This window comes from Carcharhinus amblyrhynchos, chromosome 8 (assembly GCF_965287045.1).
Source record: "Carcharhinus amblyrhynchos chromosome 8, sCarAmb.v2.hapA, whole genome shotgun sequence".
Taxonomy (NCBI): Eukaryota; Metazoa; Chordata; class Chondrichthyes; order Carcharhiniformes; family Carcharhinidae; genus Carcharhinus; species Carcharhinus amblyrhynchos.
Window position 1 is genome coordinate 114,422,657 of NC_137331.1, and position 20,160 is coordinate 114,442,816.

General features: G+C 42.6%; 1 protein-coding gene across 2 annotated transcripts in view; it reads left to right on the top strand.

Annotated features, from left to right (window-relative positions):
- LOC145346845 (guanine nucleotide-binding protein G(s) subunit alpha) overlaps positions 1 to 20,160 on the top strand; it is a 360,141-nt gene that overhangs the window by 142,576 nt on the left and 197,405 nt on the right. For both annotated transcript variants that reach the window (XM_080194671.1, XM_080194672.1), the window contains exons 2-4: positions 1,043 to 1,115; positions 1,569 to 1,623; positions 1,774 to 1,893. In XM_080194671.1, the coding sequence (XP_080050797.1) occupies positions 1,043 to 1,115; positions 1,569 to 1,623; positions 1,774 to 1,893 (248 nt within the window). The remainder of the gene's footprint in view (positions 1 to 1,042; positions 1,116 to 1,568; positions 1,624 to 1,773; positions 1,894 to 20,160) is intronic.

Sequence of the window (20,160 nt, forward strand, 5' to 3'; positions counted from 1 at the left end):
TGTGTGGGGCGGTATGACTGTATGTCTATCTGCGTGTGTGGGTGGGGGGTATGTCTGTGTGTGTATCTATGTGCGTGTGTGAAGGGGGGGTGGCTGGGTGCGTATCTGTGTGTGTGTGGGAGGGATGTCTGTGTGCGTATCTGTGTGTGTGGGAGGGGTGTCTGTGTGCATATCTGTGTGTGTGGGAGGGATGTCTGTGTGCGTATCTGTGTGTGTGTGTGGGAGGGGTGTCTGTGTGCATATCTGTGTGTGTGGGAGGGGTGTCTGTGTGCATATCTGTGTGTGTGTGTGGGAGGGATGTCTGTGTGCGTATCTGTGTGTGTGGGAGGGGTGTCTGTGTGCATATCTGTGTGTGTGTGTGGGAGGGGTGTCTGTGTGCGTATCTGCGTGTGTGTGGGAGGGGTGTCTGTGTGCGTATCTGCGTGTGTGGGGGAGGGGTGTCTGTGTGCATATCTGCGTGTGTGTGGGAGGGGTGTCTGTGTGCGTATCTGTGTGTGTGGGAGGGGTGTCTGTGTGCGTATCTGCGTGTTTCTGGGAGGGGTGTCTGTGTGCATATCTGTGTGTGTGTGGGGGGGATGTCTGTGTGTGTCACTGTGTGTATCTGTGTGTGTGTGTCTGTGTGTGCGCCTCTGTGTGTCAGTCTCTATGTGTGTGTATCTCTGCCTATCTGTCTGAGTGTCTGTGTTGCTGTGTGTATTTGTGTTTGTGTTTCTGTGTGTTTGTATGTGTGGGGAATTGTGTGTGTGTCTGTGTCACTGTGTCTATGTTTGTGTGTGTTTCTGTGTGTCTATATGTGTGGGAGGTTTCTGTGTGTCTGAGTGCATTGAGGGTGTCTGTGTGTGTCAGGGTATCTGTGTGACTGTCTGTCTGCCTGTGTGGGGGTGCTGTCTGTGTGTATGTGTGTGTGTGTGTTGAGGGGGGACTGTCTTTGTACACACGTACCTTTAGCTATCTATGTGTACAGCAGGCAGGCTGCTGTATTGACATTTTGTCCTCTGATGTCCCTTTTTTAAAAAATATTTTTTTTTTTGTTTCCATCCAGGGGCTGGTGAATCTGGGAAAAGTACAATTGTCAAGCAAATGCGGATCTTGCACGTCAATGGATTTAACGCCGAGTAAGTGGTGACCATCACATTCCCTAATTGTAGTGGTGAGTGAAGTAGGAAGAGGGTGTGTGGGTGGGAGTGGGGGTGGAGGGTAATATATTTGCTCCATGAAGGGTGGTATGTGCGCACTGGAAGGTGTTTGGAATGTGTTCTCTGACAGCATTAGAAGGCTAGGCTGGTAAATATTTTTTTTTCTCTCTTATATTGATGTTATTGCAGGTAGAATTTTCAAGGCCCTGAAATAGCAACAACATGGCGACAATTCTCACTACCAGCGCCCCCCCCCACCACCCCACCTCCCACCTCCCCAGTGTTGGTGTCTTACTACATAACATTCTCCCCCCACTTTCTCTCTTAACCACAATAGATTTCTTGACAGTGCATTTAGTCTGATCATGAACTTGAATGAAGGGATATTAGCATTGAGTCAAATCAAAGAGTTCCTGTTACTTTCTCACGCAGAGAGAAGAAGCTGAAAGTACAAGACATTAGGAAAAATATTAAAGATGCTATCGTGGTAAGTGTTCATAGTTTACTTTCATTTTCAAAATTGATATCACTGGCAAGACCTTTGATTTTCGGCATATGCATCCAGTTTTGTCAATCAAGTGGATTATCCCTTATTCATTCAAAGTAATACCTGTAACTATTTTCTATCCATTTTTAGACAATAGTCTCAGCGATGAGTACTTTAATACCCCCTGTCCAATTAGCCAACCCAGAGCACCAGTTTCGGTTGGATTACATCAAAACTTTAGTCCATCTTTCAGACTTTGAATACACACAGGTAAGAGATGTTGACGTTATAAAGATGCGTAGTTGGAAATGCTTGTTTTGGTTTTTTGCTGTTGGGTTTGATTCACGTTTTGCCTATTTGGCGACCATCTTCATTCTATCGGCTTATTTCTCCCCCAGTTGACCCCCACTGCAACACAATTGGAAATACTAACAGAAAGCCAGGTCCTGTAAGTGGCAGATGTAAAAGTTTTGAAGCGCCGCAAAAGTGGGATCTAACGTTCTGCCCTTGATCCATTATGGCTGCCGTGTAATAAGGAAATTTACATGAATTTATTTATTGTATCCATGACAGCAAAGCTCAGGGGAAACACCCAGATACATACACAGTTAAATGCATGCTTCATTCTGTTGCACAACAGCACGTTGTGATTGTGTTTAAAAGGGAGATCGTTCTGATCAGCTTTGTTAGTGAGCTTTGTTAGTGAGTTTTGTTAGTAATGTCACCAGTATATTATAGGACCTTGCAAACCATGTTATATACTGTTGTGGCTTCCATGACTGGCTTACTAAGGACATGATTGTCATTATATTACTTAAATACTCACATAGTATTGCTCAGCATTTATTCAACTGCAATAATTCATGATAAGTGTGCAACGATAACACCCCAGTTATTTATACTTTAGTCAGAAAAGCCTATCACGTCAGCATGGCAGGCTGTCACATTGAGACTGGTGGCCGTTGGCTGATAATTTGGCACTTCTAACATTAAAATTAAATTGATATTTCAAATCATTAAAATGTACTTTTATCAGGATTCAGAATCAGTTGGCTCCTAGTTTGCAACATGTAAAATTATCCCGCAGTTCCGTAATAATTTATAGGAGTGTGTTACTTTAGTTTTCTCTTATAACTATACAGTTGACTCTGTTAGTTACTCTACAGTTGATTTGATGGGAACAATAGCATTTTGCATTTAAAAAGCTGATGTAAGGAGATCTGTTTAATTGAAGTCCGTTTTAAACCAGTATATTGAATTGTCTTCAAGTTGAGTTACCGACTTGTTTTTGATAAATGTGCCTAAGTGTCTTGTTTTGTGCATATCTAGTAAACGTACTCAGTGAAATATGTTTTTATTTTCTTGGTTTTATTTTGCTGTGCTGTGGATTACAAAGAATGTGTGACAAGCCGATTTCAAAGCAACTTCTTTTAAAAACTTTGATTGATTTGATTTTGATTATTTTTCCCTTGTGAAGATCACACACATTCGCCATTTTATTTGAATAGAATACGGCTACATTTAAGTTCATGGAACAAAATAATTTGCCTATGCATGAAATGGCAACCTATCAATATGCTCTTTAGGAGAAGCATGCGCAAAATTTATTTGAGAAAAGTTCTTATTCTGTGGCATGGAAGATTTCCCACTTCTATTGATGACATGGCATATCTCCAACAGATTAACCATGGCTTTCTCAGAAAAGATTTCACAAGATTGTGAAAAGACCCCCTTTAACATATAGATAGATAACAGCAGATTATGTTAAAGGCGTAACATTATTCTGGGTCAGGATTCCTCTTAATCAGATGTTCAGCTCCAGCATTGAATCTCTCCAGCTCTACCCCTCCCTTCTTTAAGAAACTCTTTCAAATCCACCCCTCTGATCAAGGTTTTGATTGTTCATATAGCCCCTCATGTGGCTGGGCATCAGATTTTGTTTGGTAGCGCGATGTGAAGCTTTTTGGGTAATCAAAGTCAAGATAGTTGTTGCTCTGAAACGGTTCCTCACTGTGATGATACAAAGGTGCTCATTTTGGTTACAGTGATGTTTCTTGGTGTGGCAGATTGGCATTGTTCTCGTTTTGTGTTGTTACATTTTCCGATTAGGTTTTTTTCCTGCTGGTATTTATTTTTATCTAGATATTATTATACATAGACATTATGATGTACAATAAATTTGTTCTATTAAGCAAACTAAAATCATCATGAAGTGTGATTAAAGACAATTGTAACCTACACTTAGCTGTTTATGTTGAATCCTGAATGGCAAAGCAACTTCTTAAAGGATTTGGGTTGCAAAATGGGAAAATTGCAACATCAAATTTTCTGATTGCAAATTTTGATTTGCTTGCAATCGATTATACCGTGGAAAGAACTGTGAGTGAAGAAATTTAGCCAGTTGTTGAAGATTTGATCTGATTTCTGATCTGTTGGTTTCAACCATTGCTTAACTTAAAGCCTAGGCACTTTGTCAACTCCTGACTTGCTTTGAGATCAATAAGTAACTTCAAATAATTGTTAACTTTGTTAATTTTAAGAGGTTTGCTTCTAATTGTAGGATGAAAAGTAAAACTGTAATAAATTCAGTGTGTTCACAGTTCAAGACCTAATAATAGGAACTAGACTAAATTGATGGCTTTTGAGCTAAAAATAATTATTGTGCCTTTCTTCCTGTACAGTACATTTCCAGCTCAAAGGTCAGAAACTTGCCTGCAAAACTCAGTGTCACATGTTAGAAAGTTAGTGATGATTTACGGTGGGGAGCAGGTATATCCATTTATAATGCAGCAAGTGAGTAATGTAGCTAATATTACAAACTCTATGGAGTATGGGTGAATTGGAGAGATTGCAAACCATTCTGTTGCTTCAAAAGTTCATAAGATAGTAAGAGCAGAATTAGGCCATTCAGCCCATTGAGTCTGCTCTGCCGTTCAATCATGGCTGATATGCTCCTCACCCCCATTTCCCTGCCTTTCCCCCCACAACTTTTCAACCCATTACCAATTAAAAATCTGTCTAATTCCCCCTTAAGTTTACTGTTCCAGCATCCACCACACTTTGGGATAGCGAATTCCACAGATTCAGAACCCTTTGGGAGAAGTAGTTTCTCCTCAACTCTGTTTTAAATTTGCTACCCCTTATCCTAAGACTATGACCTCCTCATCCTACAATGTTCAGTGTACAGCATTGTTTTAAAATAATTTATTTTAATGTCCAGTACATTTTAAATGAACTGGTATAACTGTTGTTTGGATTGTCTGCCAAATTCAAAATGAGAATGATATCAAGAATGAATTTATATGGTTATTTAACGTAGAATCTCTGCAGGGCAGAAGAAGGCCTTTCGGCCCACTGAGTCTGCACTGACTGCCCTGACATAGTATCTTACCTAGACCCTCTCCCCTGCCCTATCCCCACAACCCCACACATTTATCAGAGGGAGGTGATGGTCCAGTAGTATTATCGCTAGACTATCTATCCGAAAACTCAGCTGGGGACCCGGGTTCCAATCTTGCCATGGCAAATGGTGGGAATTGAATTCAATTAAAAAAAAACCTGGGATTAAGAATCTGTTGATGACCATGAAACTATTGTTGATTGTCGGGAAAACCCATCTGGTTCACCAATGTCCTTTAGGGAAGGAAATCTGCTGTCGTTACCTGGTCTGGCCTACACATGATTCCAGAGCCACAGCAATGTGGTTGACTCTCGACTGCCCTCCAAGGGCAGATAGGGATGGGTAATAAATGCTGGCCAGCCAGTGACAGCCATGTCTTATAAATGAATTTTTAAAAAATGGATGACATATCTGGTGAAGTTTATAACATGTTCATCTGTATCTCTGGTAGATTTTAACAGTTAAGGTTCTAGAGCTCCAACTTTAAAACTCTCACATGCAAGTTGTTGAGGAGGGTGGAGTGATCTACTTGTTAAACGGTTGTTTGTACTTTTTGCCTTTCCCACTTGCAAGTTTCCTCATTCACTCAGCCAGCTGCTTTGATATTTAATTTTAGTTTTGGTCTTCGACCGGCAGGCTACCTCATTTCTGGATCACTGAATTGCACAAAATTGGTGTGGCCAATTTTTGAACAGGTTGTGTTTCAAGATATTTATTTATGATAATGAATTTGAATAGCATTGGCATTATCTGCAGAGCTTGAGTGTGTGGAAAATATGCTTGCATTTTCTGATGAAGTAATCATGACCTTGTAGGAAGGTAATCTCAATGTGTGATTAAGATTAAAGATTAATTATAATTTTTAAGAAGAATTCCTGGTATTCACGGCTGGAGGAAGCCATTGTTCAACATCCGTGAAGTAAACTTATGCTCAATGTGAAGCTGTGACAAGCTAGGTTTTAATTCTTGTGGTACTTACTGACAGACTAGGTTTCACTCTTCTGGTACTTACTGACAGACTATACCGATACATGGAGTGAATAGAATTGAAACATAGTGTTGTGGATCCAAGTTCACAGTCAGTGTGAACAGAACTGCAAATATTTCAATATTCGTGGTAAAAGGTATTGAAAATAAATAATGGATTACTGGCTCAGTATCTCTTGAAACAAAATGAGCAGCGTTCCAGTTTAGTTTCTGAATCTCACGCACAGTATGTTGATAGTAACTTTCAAGGAGAAACTGGCTAAATATTTAAAAGGCAATGGAGTAGGGAAATGGGACTCATTGGTTAGCTCATTCAGAGAGCTGGCTCAGGCACAGTGGGCTGAGTGGTCTCTTCCTGTGCTGTAAATTTTAAACCATCAACCTTTCAGAAAACAGAAGGAGGCTTTTTAGCCCATCGTGTCTGTTCTGGCTCCTTGAAGAAGTTGCCAGATGTAGTCCCATGCCCCAGTTTCGTTTTTAACTAATTGCCATCCAAATTAATCCAAAATACACGTCCGGTTGCCTTTTACTGTTTCTATAGAAGCTGATTCCACCTCCTTTCAGATAGTGAATCCGGATTTTAATAAGCTTTCATTGCAGAGAAATGTCTCTTGATTTCCTCCCCTAATTCTTTTGCTAATTATTGTAAATCCATTACATCTGGTTTAGTAACCATGTGTGCAGTTTGCAGTTTCCACTCCATGTTTGCATCGGTTTCCTCTGGGTGCTCCAGTTTCCTCCCACAGTCCAGAGGTGTGCGGGTTAAGTTGATTGACCATGCTAAATTGCCCCTTAGTGTCAGGGATTAGTAGAGGAAATGTGTGGGGTTACGGGCATAGGGCCTGAGTGGGAATGTGGTTGGTACAGATTTGATGGGCCTCCTTCTGTACTGTATGATTAACCAGAGGAAGCAATTTTTTTTCCCACTTGTCCAGTCGAAAGCTTTCACAGTTGTGCCTCTATTGGGTCGTCATTTAATCTTCACTATTCAATGGATAATGATACCAGTTTTTCCAGTCTTACTGGAAAACTGAACTATCCCATCCCCGGTAAGCTTCTTCTGTGCCCCCTCCACGACATCCCTGTTAATGCATGCCCAGAATTGTATGCAGTACCACAACTGAGGCCTCACCAGTTATTTGTGAAGCTTAACATGACTGCCTTGTTTTTGTTTTCAATACCCTTATTTATAAAACCATTTCTTCAAACAAATTATTTCTTAACTGCTGTATCATTTTGCCCTACAAGCGTCAACGATTTGTGAATATGCATGCTCAGGCCTTGTTGGATGTCCCTCCACCCCCTAAAAGTATCGTACCATTTCGACCACGCTGCCTCTCTACGTTGCTTCAAGATTATCTGCACAAAATTGCATCTGGCATATGTCTGCCTCTTTCACCAGTCTGCTCATGGTCGTCCTGTAGTCTGCTGCTATCATGCTTACAAAAATTAGCAACGTAATAAATAATAGCTTCTACAAACTTTGAAATCAAACATCTCATAGCCAGGTAACTTATATATCAACAAGAAAAGCAATGATCCTGATACCCTATGGGAAAACCCACTAAAAGTTTGAAGTTTATTTATTAGTATCACAAGGAGGCTTACTGCAATGAAGTTACTGTGAAAATCCTCCAGTCACCACAGAATTTAGCACGGCCAATGCAGTTAACCAGCACGTCTTTCAGACTGTGGAAGGAAACTAGGGCACCCAGAGGAAACCCACGCAGGCACTGGGAGAACATGCAGACTCTGCTTGAATCTGGGTCCCTGATGCTGTGAGGCAGCAGTACTAACCACTGTACCACCAAATACTTCTTCACTCAGAACATCTCTTCAACTCTGCCTCTAATCACACAACATTCAGCAGTCCCGCCTTTCCTTGTCTATGAACGGTATGATTTGCCTGTATAGACAGACAGTACTTTTCACTGTACACTAATACATGTGACAGTAATAAATCAAATCAATTATGGACCTAAGTTATCACTGTCCCTTCCCTACCATATGCATCTACTTTCCGAATAAATATGTTATGAGTGACTTTATCAGAAGCCTTTTGGAAGACCAAATATACAACATTTACTGCATTGTCTTCTTGTCGGAGATTCTATTAACAGTATTAGTGTGTGTTGCACATCCCCATTTTAAGGTATTCATACTGGTTGTAATATAGAATCTTAACTTTACTTCATTTTTGCACTTTGCTGCATAGAACCTTATTACATTTGATATTATTTAGGCGAGCTGGTTGCATAATGGTAATGTCACTGGACTGGTAATCCACTGGTTAAAGATCAGGGTAAAAAGTCTGACAACACCAGGTTTCAAGGGGCTAACCCCGAAAGCTTGTGAGTCTATTATCAAATAAATCGGTTGGACTAAAACCTGGTGTTGTCAGACTTTTTACTGTGTTTACGCCAGTCCAACGCCGGCATACCCACATCATAAAGATCAGGGGACATGGATTCAGATCCTGCCAGTGGAACTTAAATTTAACTAATAAAACCTGGAATCCACAATTAGTCTTAGTAATAGTGACCATGGAAATACCATTGATTGTTGTAATAAAAAATTCTGGTTCACTAATGTCCTTTAAGAAAGGAAATCTGCCATCTTGACCCAGCAACGCCCATGTCCAATGAAAGGATTTTTTAAAAAAGTTTTTAAAAATGTTTATTTATCCATCGCTGGAAGTCACAGCGTCAAACGGCGAGATGTTGGCAAACGGTTTGAATGGAGGGGAGAGCTTTAAGCAATGTCCTGAAATTCAAATGTCTTTTTTCTGCAGGAAAATAAATATGTATATTTCATGAAATCATTGCACAGTTGCATTGATCTTGGGAGAAAGAACATTATTGCACAGTGGTTTTTGTAATGATTGTGGATACTCTTGGGATGGTGCCATTTGGGCTCAGGATAATTGGCAGCGGTCCCTGGAGTTTGGCTGGGTCAGAATGATACAAGGGTTCTGTCTAAAAGGAGTGGTGATTGGCTTTAATGTCTTTTTAGCAGAGAACTTGCTGTCCCTAATCTTTGCACTATCTTTACAGTCTGTCTGATTGGAAACTAAGGTTGTGACCCATGTTTAACATTTCACTCTGTATAAAGTAACAGATTTTTTAATAGAATAGGTTTTGCAAGGATTTCTCAAAGAAGTGAGTGTTGCTTAAAGCGATTTGCCAATTTGGGTGGTGGTGGGGGGGGGGGATGCGGTGGTATTTAACTGAAGAAATGGGGGTCTCAACTAGTGGCTGTGGAGAGTTAGCGAGAGCTTTGTGTTGCTTCTTTCGAATAAGCCGGCCCCATAAAGTGCTAATTTGGCACTTCAGTGGGCCTTCCCTGGACCAAGGACCCTGGGGGGTCGGAGTCACGTCCACCAAGCACTGTTGGCCGCGTAGAGCCAGAAGCTCTTTGTTGCTTGGTAGTGCCACCGTGGAGGCGGTTGCTGCCTGAACTGCAGCCAGCCGAGGCTGATAATCACCATTGGGCCCAGGCACAGTTGCGTGATAGTGGGAGGGGGCTCTTAATATGCATGTTGGAGGTGTGTATATGTTTGTGTGTTGGGGGGGGGGATGTGGTAGTGGGGCAGTGGTGGAGTGTGAGGGTCAGCGGCAAGAGGAGTGGCTCTTAGCAGGCCTCCCTTTTGTGAATCCAGGTTCCCCCGCTTAGGTCCTGAGTGCTTGACAATGACGATGTCCTGCCCATCGTCTGCAGGCAACACCGACACCATTTGCTTTTCAGGCTTAACTGGGGCACTGGCGGCTAAGCGGCAGTGTCCCACCAAGAAACTGACCGTGAGGGAGGGCATTGAATTCCCCTTGTGTCTTGGTTCTGAAAAAGCAGCGTGGATCCTTCACAGCCTGAAACCTGTAAGAGAAAGTGTAACATGTTCAAATTTAGATATTGTCAGAATTTAAAATGAGAAGTTGCTGGGTAAAATGGAGCGAAATGAGTATGTGTGAGGAAAAAAAAGCAGGGAGCAAAATATTACCCTGGAATTCACAGTTCATGGGTGATACATCGAAAAGGATCAATTTGAAAGGATGACTCAGTGGTTCAAAATAGTTATTCTAACACATTTTGATTAAAGTTAGATCTGTGTGATTGGTTAATTTTCTCACTGTTTTGTAATCATTTATTTATGTTTTAAATGACTGAACAATGTGCCCAACATGAACTTTTTTGTGTGGGGAGAGTAACATGAAATTGAATTGGGAAGTTATTAAAAAGAGTAAAACTATGGGAAGTATAATGGTTAATGGGAAGCAAAGCAGCAGGTTAGTATGTGAGGAGAAGGTCTCCGCAACATGGAAAATTAGGAAGAAAGTCAAAGGGAAGGCGAACTCGGGAGATGTTATTAATGAAGGTGTTAGAGTTCAAAAAGAAGGTACAAAAACTAGTATAAAAGCACTTTATCTAAATGCTCATAGCATTTGAAACAAGGTAAATGAGTTGACAGTATAAATCATTGTGAACAAGTATGATTTGGTGGCCATTAGAGAGACATGGTTGTTGGATGGACATGACTAGGAGTTGAATATCCAGGGGTATCAGACTGTTTGGAGAGACTGACAGGAAGGTAAGGGGGGTGGTGTAGCTGTGATATTTAAGGATGACATCAGGGTAGTAGTATGAGATGTCATAGGTTCCATGGAAAAAAGGTTGAATCCACTTGGGTGGAAATTAGAAATAGTAAGGAGAAAAAGTCACTGACAGGTGTAGTCTATAGATCACCAAATAATAACATTACGCAAGGTGAGAAATAAACAAAGAAATAACTGATATACATAAAAATGGTACAGCAATTATCATGGGGGATTTTAATCTCCATATCAATTGGCCAAACCAGGTCAGTCAAGGCAACCTTGAGGAGGAGTTCATAGAATGTAAAAATGAAAATGCTGGAAAATCTCAGCAGGTTTGGCAGCATCCATAAGGAGAGAAAAGAGCTGATGTTTTGAGTCCAGGCGACCCTTTGTCAAAGCCCTTCCCTCTCCTTGCAGATGCTGCCAGACCTGCCGAGATTTTCCAGCATTTTCTCTTTTGGTTTCAGATTCCAGCTACCCAGTAATTTGCTTTTATTTTGTTCATAGAATGTATCCTCTATAGTTTTCTCAAACAATATGAAATGGAACCTATGAGGGAGCGAGCTATCCTAGATCTGGTCCTGTGTAATGTGACAGTAATAATTAATGCTCTCACAGTTAGGGATCCTCTCAGAAGGAGCGATCACAGTATGGTTGAATTTAAAACATAGATGGAGGGTGAGAAGGTAAAACCCAGTACCAGTGTCTTGTGCTCAAACAAAGGAGACTGCAGGAAGACAGGGAGCAAAAACTTTATGTTGGGACAATTGAGGAACAGTGGAGAACTTTCAAAGTAATTATTCACAGTGTTCAGCAAAAGTATATACCAGAGAAAAGGAAGGACTGTTGGAAAAGGGATAATCAACCCTGGATATCTAAGGAAATAAAGGAAAGTATCAAATTGAAAGGAAATGCATACAAAGTGGTAAAGATTAGTGGGAAACTAGAGGATTGGGAAATCTCTGAGGTCAACACAAAGCCACGAAGAAAGTTAGAAAGAAGAATAGGCGAGATTATGAGAGTTAACTAGCTTAGAATATAAAAACAGATAGCAAATGTTTCTACAAATATATAAAACACAAAAGAGTGGCCAAGATAAACATCCTTTAAAGGATTAAAGAAGGTGGATTTAATAACAGGAAGTGAGGAAATGGCCGAGGCATCGAACAGCTATTTTATGTCGGTTTTCACAGTGGAAGACACAAATAACATGCCAAGAATTGATGACAAGAAGGCTATGGCAGGTGAGGACCTAGAGACAATCATTGTCATGAAAGAGGTAGTATTAGGCAAGCTAATGGGGCTAAAGGTAGACAAGTCTCCTGCCCTGATTGAATGCATCCAGGGCACGATAAGAGATGGCAGGGGAAATAGCAAATGTATTCGTGGTGATTTACTAAAATTCGCTGGACTCTGGGGTGGCTCCCACAGATTGGAAAACAGCAAATGTGACGCCACTGTTTAAAAAAGGAGGTAGACAAAAGGCAGATAACTATAGGCTGGTTAGCTTAACTTCTGTAGTGGGGAAAATGTTTGAATCTATCATCAAGGAAGAAGTAGTGAGACATCAGGATAGAAATTGTCCCATTGGGAAGATGCAGCATGAGTTCAACTAATTTAGTGGAATTCTTTGAGGACAAAGGGGAACTGGTGGATGTGATGTAACTGGATTTCCAGAAGGCATTCGACAAGGTGCCGCACCAAAGGTTGCTGCATAAGATAAAGATGCAAGGTGTTACGGGTAATGTATTAGCATAGATAAAGGATTGGTTAACTAACAGAATGTAAAGAGTGGGGGTAAATGTGTGTTTTTGTGGTCAATGATGTGCTTCGGGGATCAATATTGGGACCACAATTATTTATGATTTACATGGATGATTTAAAGTTGAGGACCAAGTGTAGTGTGTCAAAGTTCACAGATAACAATAATAGGGATAAGAATCATAGAGAATGGGATAACTTGGGTTTGAGCATAGCTCGGCACAACATTGCGGGCTGAAGGGCCTGTACTGTGCTGTACTGTTCTATGTTCTATGCTCTAACACTGAGATGAGTGGCAGAGCAAACTGTGCAGAGGATGCTGAAAGTCTGCGAAGGGATGTAGATAGTCAAAGCGAATGGGCAACGGTCTAGCAGATGGAGTACAATGTTGGTAAATGTGAGGTCATCCATTTTGGTAGAAATAATAGCAAAATGGGCTATTATTTAAATGGTAAAAAATTGCAGCATGTTGCTGTGCAGAGGGACCTGGGTGTCCTTGTGCAAGAATCACAAGGAGTTGATTTGTAGGTGCAGTGGGTAATTAAGAAGGCAAACGGAATTTTGTCCTTCATTGCTCGAAGGGTGGAGTTTAAAAACAGCAAGGTTATGTTGCAGCTGTATATGGTGCTGGTGAGGCCACATCTAGAGTACTGTGTACAGTTTTGGTCTCCTTACTTGAGAAAGGATATACTGGCACTTTAGTGGGTGCAGAGGAGATTCCGGAGTTGAGAGGGTTGGTTTATGAGAAGAGACTGAGTAGACTGGGGCTATACTCATTGGAATTCAGAGGAATGAGAGAAGATCTTATAGAAATATATAAGATTATGAAGGGAATAGATAAGATAGAAGCAGGGAAGTTGTTGCCACTGGCGGGTGAAACTAGAACTAGGGGGCAGAGCCTCAAAATAAGGGGAAGCAGATTTAGAACTGAATTGAGGAGAAACTTCTTTACACAAACAGTTGTGAATCTGTGGAATTTCCTGCTCAGTGAAGCAGTTGAGGCTACCTCATTGAATGTTTTTGAGGCAAAGGTAGATACCTCTTTGAACAGCAAAGGAATTGAGGGCCAGGCAAAAGGCGGGGAATTACAGGCCGGTTAGTTTAACGTCTGTGGTAGGTAAAATGTTAGAATCCGTCATTAAGGAGGAAATTGCGAGGCATCTTGAAGGGAATTGCTTGATAGGGCAGACGCAACACGGTTTCATTAAAGGGAAGTCGTGTCTGACAAATTTACTGGAGTTCTATGAGGATGTGTCTAGGGCGGTGGATAGAGGAGAGCCGGTGGATGTGGTCTTTCTGGATTTTCAGAAGGCGTTTGATAAGGTACCTCACAAGAGGTTACTGCAGAAGGTCAGAGGACATGGAGTTGGGGGTAGGGTGTTAGCGTGGATAGAGGATTGGTTGTCAAATAGGAGGCAGAGAGTGGGGGTCAATGGGTGCTATTCGGATTGGCGGTTGGTGACTAGTGGGGTGCCCCAGGGGTCGGTGCTGGGGCCTCAGCTATTTACCATTTATATAGATGATCTGGAGGAGGGAACCGAGTGTAGGGTGTCGAAATTTGCTGATGACACCAAGATTGGGGGAAAGGCAAATTGTGCGGAGAGTCTGCAGAAGGATCTAGATAGGCTGGGCGAATGGGCCAGGAAATGGCAAATGGAATTTAATGTTGGCAAGTGTGAGGTGGTCCACTTTGGTAGGAAGAATGGTAGGAAGGACTATTACTTACGGGGCGAAAAACTGCAGCAGGCGACGGTGCAGAGGGACCTCGGGGTCCTTGTGCATGAGTCGCAAAAACCCAGCCTGCAGGTGCAGCAGGTGGTCAGGAAGGCGAATGGGATGCTGGCCTTCATAGCGAGGGGGATTGAATATAAAAGTAGGGAGGTCTTGCTGCAGCTGTATAGGGCATTGGTGAGGCCGCAGCTGGAGTACTGTGTGCAGTTTTGGGCGCCGCACCTGCGCAAGGATATTTTGGCCTTGGAGGGAGTGCAGAGGAGGTTTACTAGGCTGATACCGGAGTTGAGGGGGTTGAGCTATGAGGAGAGGCTGAATAAACTAGGCTTGTACTCGTTAGAGTTTAGAAGAATGAGGGGAGATCTCATTGAGACGTATAAGATGATGAATGGGATGGATAGGATAGAGGTGGAAAGACTCTTCCCGCTCAAAAAAGACAGTAGGACTAGGGGGCACAGCCTCAAGATAAAGGGGGGGCGGTTTAGAACGGAGTTGAGGAGGAACTTCTTCACTCAAAGGGTGGTGAATCTCTGGAATTCTCTGCCCGTTGAAGTGGTGGAGGCTGCCTCGCTAAATATTTTTAAGAAGCGGGTTGATGGGTTTTTGATAAGAGAGGGGATTAAGGGTTATGGGGAGAGGGCGGGAAAGTGGAACTGAGCCACGACAGATCAGCCATGATCTTATTGAATGGCGGGGCAGGCTCGAAGGGCCAGATGGCCTACTCCTGCTCCTATTTCTTATGTTCTTATGTTCTTATGTTATGGTGACCGGGTGGGTAAGTGGAGCTGAGTCCTCGAAAAATCAGCCGTGAACTTATTGAATGGTGGGGCAGGCTTGCGGGGCCAGATGGCCTACTCCTGCTCCTAGTTCTTATGTAACCTTTATCTGCTGCAGTTGCGTCAGTGCTATGATAAAGGAAATCCAAAATGTGAATATTTCTGTAGTAGTAAGCTGAAATGCAGAGGGTGGGCATTCCAGAGGCTGGTGTCTTAGCAGCTGAAGGAACAACCACAGTGGTGAAGTGGTTAAAATTGGGATGCTTGGGACCTAGAATCGGTATGGTGCACAAATACATACAGTCATCCTGACAGGTAAAGCAAAGAGCAATTCCGAAAGTTGAAATTGTTTTGAAAGTGTTGAAAGTTGAAAGTGTTTTGTTCCTTCCAGTACTTTGCTGTCAGCTTCTGCCATATTATTTCATAGAGAGCAGCACTCAGCCCCAATTCTAGACAGTCTTTCACCCTCCTCCCTCTTCACCATCCTCCTGTCCCCCAGCTCATCTCGAGTCCAACCAGAAACATAAGAAATAGGAGCAGGAGTAGGCCATCTAGCCCTTTGAGCCTGCCCCGCCATTCAGTAAGATCATGGCTGATCTGAAGTGGATCAGTTCCACTTTCCCGCTGTCTCCCCATAACCTTTAAATCCCTTGAAACATGAAAGTTGTACCAAAGCTTTTTAAAATAGTCACAGCTACAGCACTCAACCAGTTCCTGTACTAGTTTGATTTGGTTTGATTTATTATTGCCACAAGTATTAGCATGCAGTAAAAAGTACACTTTTATATATGCTGGTGTAAATTGTTGTATGAAAACAAAATGGAACAGAGATTGGCCGTTTGCAAGTTCCTGAAAGCCCTGCAGTTCTTCATATTGTTACACAATTATTTCCAGCTTTCGGGTATAGAGCCTCAGCTGAGGTTCGCACTTATCCAAAATGTTACCTTGTTTGTTTTTTTTTGCCTCGGGTGCCTGGCCTGCTGACCATATCCAGGATTTTCCGATTTTGGCTTTCAGACCTCTAGCACCTGCAATACTTTGCTTTTTGTTTCAAGTTTTTTAAATTCATTCATGGGACATGGGCGTTGCTGGCTGGCCAACATTTATTGCCCATCCCGAGTTGCTCAAGGGCAGCTGAGAGCCAACCACATTGCTGTGGCTCTGGAATCACATGTAGGCCAGATCAGATAAGGACGGCAGATTTCCTTCCCTAAAGGACGTTCGTGAACCAGATGGGTTTTTCCGACTATCGACAATGGTTTCACAGTCATCAGTAGATTCTTAATTCCAGATAGTTTTTATTGAATTCAAATTCCACCATCAGCCATGACAGGATTCGAACCCAGGCCCCCAGAAGATTAACTGAGTTTCTGGATTAATAGTGTAGTGATAATACCACAAGACCATCTCCTCTCCAACAAGATGTTGCAGGTACGAGAAATGGAATTAGCATTCAACTTTGAGGTAGCAGCTTTAATGGATACCAAGAATTGTTTTCACAATGGCAAATAATCTTATTACCAAACTTGATAAGAATATTAGGTGGGCAGAGCACCTCAACAACAATAACCTTTATTAGTGTTCAATAGCATGCTGTTTTACAAATATCTCGGGAAAACGCCGTAATTCAGAAGTACTGCAGGTCAAACTGCTAAACTTGTCCCTACTGAGTAGCTTTGCTCCATGGAGCTTCTGGCTTAGAATAGAGCCAGTTTCAAAGTAAATTCTGCAGCTCCACATATTACCCGAGCTGGAACCTTCAGATGCAAGTGTTTTCTTTTGCTTGCAAGTATATAAGAATGGATGTTTCTATGTTTCTATAAAAGCAGGATTAGCCTATTGAGTTGGATGGTCAGCCATGATCGTTATAAGAACGTAAGAAATAGGAGCAGGAGTAGGCCATCTAGCCCTTGGAGCCTGCCCCGCCATTCAATAAGATCATGGCTGATCTGAAGTGGATCAGTTCCACTTTCCCGCTCTCTCCCCATAACCCTTAATTCCCTTGTCTGTCAAAAACCTATCTACCCATGACTTAAATATATTTAGCGAGGTAGCCTCCACCACTTCAACGGGCAGAGAATTCCAGAGACTCACCACCCTTTGAGTGAAGAAGTTCCTCCTCAACTCCGATCTAAACTGTGCCCCCCCATCCCCATCTTGAGGCTGTGCCCTCTAGTCCTGCTGTCCTTTCTAAGCGGGAAGAATCTCTCTACCTCTACCCTATCCATCCATTATGAATGGCAGAGCAAGCTTGAAGGGCCAGATGTCCTCCTTCTGCTCCTGTTTTGTTCGATGTTTCCTCTTGTGGATGAATCCAGAACTAAGAAGCTCTCTTAAGGGGTAGCTCATCAGAGATGAGATTTTTTTTTCTCTCTAAGCATTGTGCAACTTTGGTGCTCTCTGCCATAGAAGATGGTGGAGGAGGGTCATTGAATATACTAAAGCAGAGGCAGACAGATTCTTGTTAGGCAAAGGAAACAGTGGTTATTAGGGGGTAGATAGGAATCTGGTATTTGAAACACAGACAGGTAAACTGTGATCTTATGGAAATGGTGGAGCAGGCTTGAGGGGCCAAATGATCGTCTTCCATTCGTATTTCGTACATTTGTGTGTTTGTAAAACAGCCTTGTTTGTGAGACAACCATTTTGTTATTGAGCCTAGGTGAAGGGTCAATCCTCTCGAACAGTAGTGGGAAAAGTCACCAAGGACATAAAACAGCAGAAGGGAAAGAAGGACTTGCTTTTCTATCAATATCAGGATGATCCAAAATGTTTTATAGTCAGAGAAGTACTTGTGAACCTTAGTTGTTGTGTGGTTGGAAATGCAGCAGCCAATTTTCACAGGGCGGGGTTCCACAAACAGCCTGGAGATTAATGACCAGATAATTTGTTTTAGTGATGTTGGTAGCTGGGGCACGGGGGTGAACTTGCCTTCTCTTTAAAAGAGTGCTACTGGGCCTGTTTGTCCATCTCAGGGAAATTTGGTTTACTGTCTCACCTGAAAGTGATAAGGTGATAATGAACTTGGCTTTTAAGTTGCAGATGTTACAAAGGGAAGTAAAACTGGGGCAGGTCAGAAGCTCCAAAACTTTATGTCCCAGGCGTAGTGGTGGAAAGGAATAATGGCTGTCCTTTTGCAAGCCTGTATAGTATGCAGAACAATGAGGGATTTGGTGTTGTATTCTGTACCATTAACCCTGCCTATTTGGACCCTTTATTATTGACCCCAGAACCGTGGGATCCAAAATCGTTTTCTGAACGATCTGGAAGCAACATACATGTCAGTGTTTACCTGCCTATAAGTGTGTTGTTGAGTTATGGACGGAATTGTCAGTGTACATTTGGTTTGTGCGTGCATGATTATTTGGAGGTGTAATGTAACAAAGATCTTCCTAAAACTGAATTTGTGTAACCCTTGCATGTGTGTTGTTGGCACCCACTGTTAGATTTTGCAGATAGCTGTGCACCTTTCAATGCATACCATTACGTTGTGAGGCGTTATTTCTGGATCTATGAAATGTTGTATTCAGTAACTCTTGGGTCCCGGAGAATGTAAATCCGGGTTCTAGGGTAGGGAGGGTGAAGGACAGGGAGAGAGGGTAGGTTTAAGAAAGGGAGTGGGTAGGAGAAAAAGGGGGTGTAGGAGAGTGGGAGAGGGTCAGCCTGAAGGGGATGCCAATAATCAGAAAAGGGCAGCCAACGAACAGCGACCCCTTCCTCCTCTTCTCCCCCACTTTTCCACACTTCCACTATTTCAGTTACACATCATGCCGCCATACTGCCCATGTCAAGTGTACTATGGTGTGGGTGGTGTATGTTAGTGTCAGTGGGCTTGATAACAAAACTTAAGGTGAAGGTGAAGTCGCACGGGATCAGAGGTGAGCTGGCAAGATGGATACAAAACTAGCTCAGTCAAAGAAGATAGCGGGTAGCAGTGGAAGGGTATGTCCCTGAATGGAGGGCTGTGACAAGTGGCGTTCCTCAGGAATCAGTGCTGGGACCTTTGCTGTTTATAACATAGATAAATGATTTGGGGGAAAGCGTAACTGATTTGATTAGTAAGTTTGCAGGCAACACAAAGGTTGGTGGATTTGCTGATAGCGATGAGGACCATCAGAGGATACAGCAGGATATAGTTCAGTTGGAGACTTGGGCGGAGAGATGGCAGTTGGAGCTTAATCTGGGTAAATGTAAGGTAATGCATTTTGGAAGGGCTAATAAAGATAGGAATTATACAGTAAATGGCAGAACCCTTAAGAGTATTGATAGACAAAGGGATCTGGGTGTACACAGGTCACTGAAAGTGGCAATGCAGGTGGAGAAGGTGGTCAAGAAGGCATACAGCATGCTTGCCTTCATCAGCCGGGACATTGAGTTTAAAAATTGGTAAGTCATGTTGCAGCTTTATAGAACCTTAGGCCACATTTGGAATACAGTGTTCAACTCTGGTCACCACACTATCAGAAGAATGTGGAGGCTTAGAGAGGGTACAGAAAAGATTTACCAGGATGCTGCCTGGTACGGAGGGCATTAGCTGTGAGGAGAGGTTGGAGAGACTTAGTTTGTTCTCACTGGACGGAGGCTGGGGGGAGACCTGATAGAAGGCTACAAGATTATGAGAGGCATGGACAGAGTGGATAGTCAGAAGCTTTTTCCCAGGGTGGAAGAGTCAATTACTAGGGGGCACAGGTTTAAAGAACATGTATGAGGCAGATTTTTTACACAGAGTGTGTTGGGTATCTGGAACTCGTTGCCGGGGGAGGAAGTGGATGTGGTAGTGACTTTTAAGGGGCATCTTGTCAAATACGTGAATAGGATGGGAATAGAGGGATATGGTCCCCAGAAGAGTGAGGGATTTTAGTTAAGTCAGGCAGCATGGTCGGTGCAGGCTTGGAGGGCCGAAGGGCCTGTTCCTGTGCTGTAATTTTCTTTATTCTTAAATTGACTCTTAAATGATCATTTTAATATGGTGGGCGGGTTACAGATGCCTGTCCTGACCCGTCCCCCTGTATTATGCAAATGATTTTGGGTTGGATGGGAAGATCACGGGAGGGTGCCCGTCCAATTATACATGAACCCCTGTGGGAAATACGCCACGGGGGGGCATGTAAATTTCAGCACACTAACTCTTCCCTCTCTGCAAAAGCTGCTAATCTTGCTGAGTTCTTCCTACACTTTGTGTTTGTATGCTGGGACATGAGCTTGTCTCGGGTGGTGGCACAAAACAGACAAGCTGTTTCAGATTCATCACAATGGAATGGAAGATCAGACACAATGGACTGAATTCTCCCAA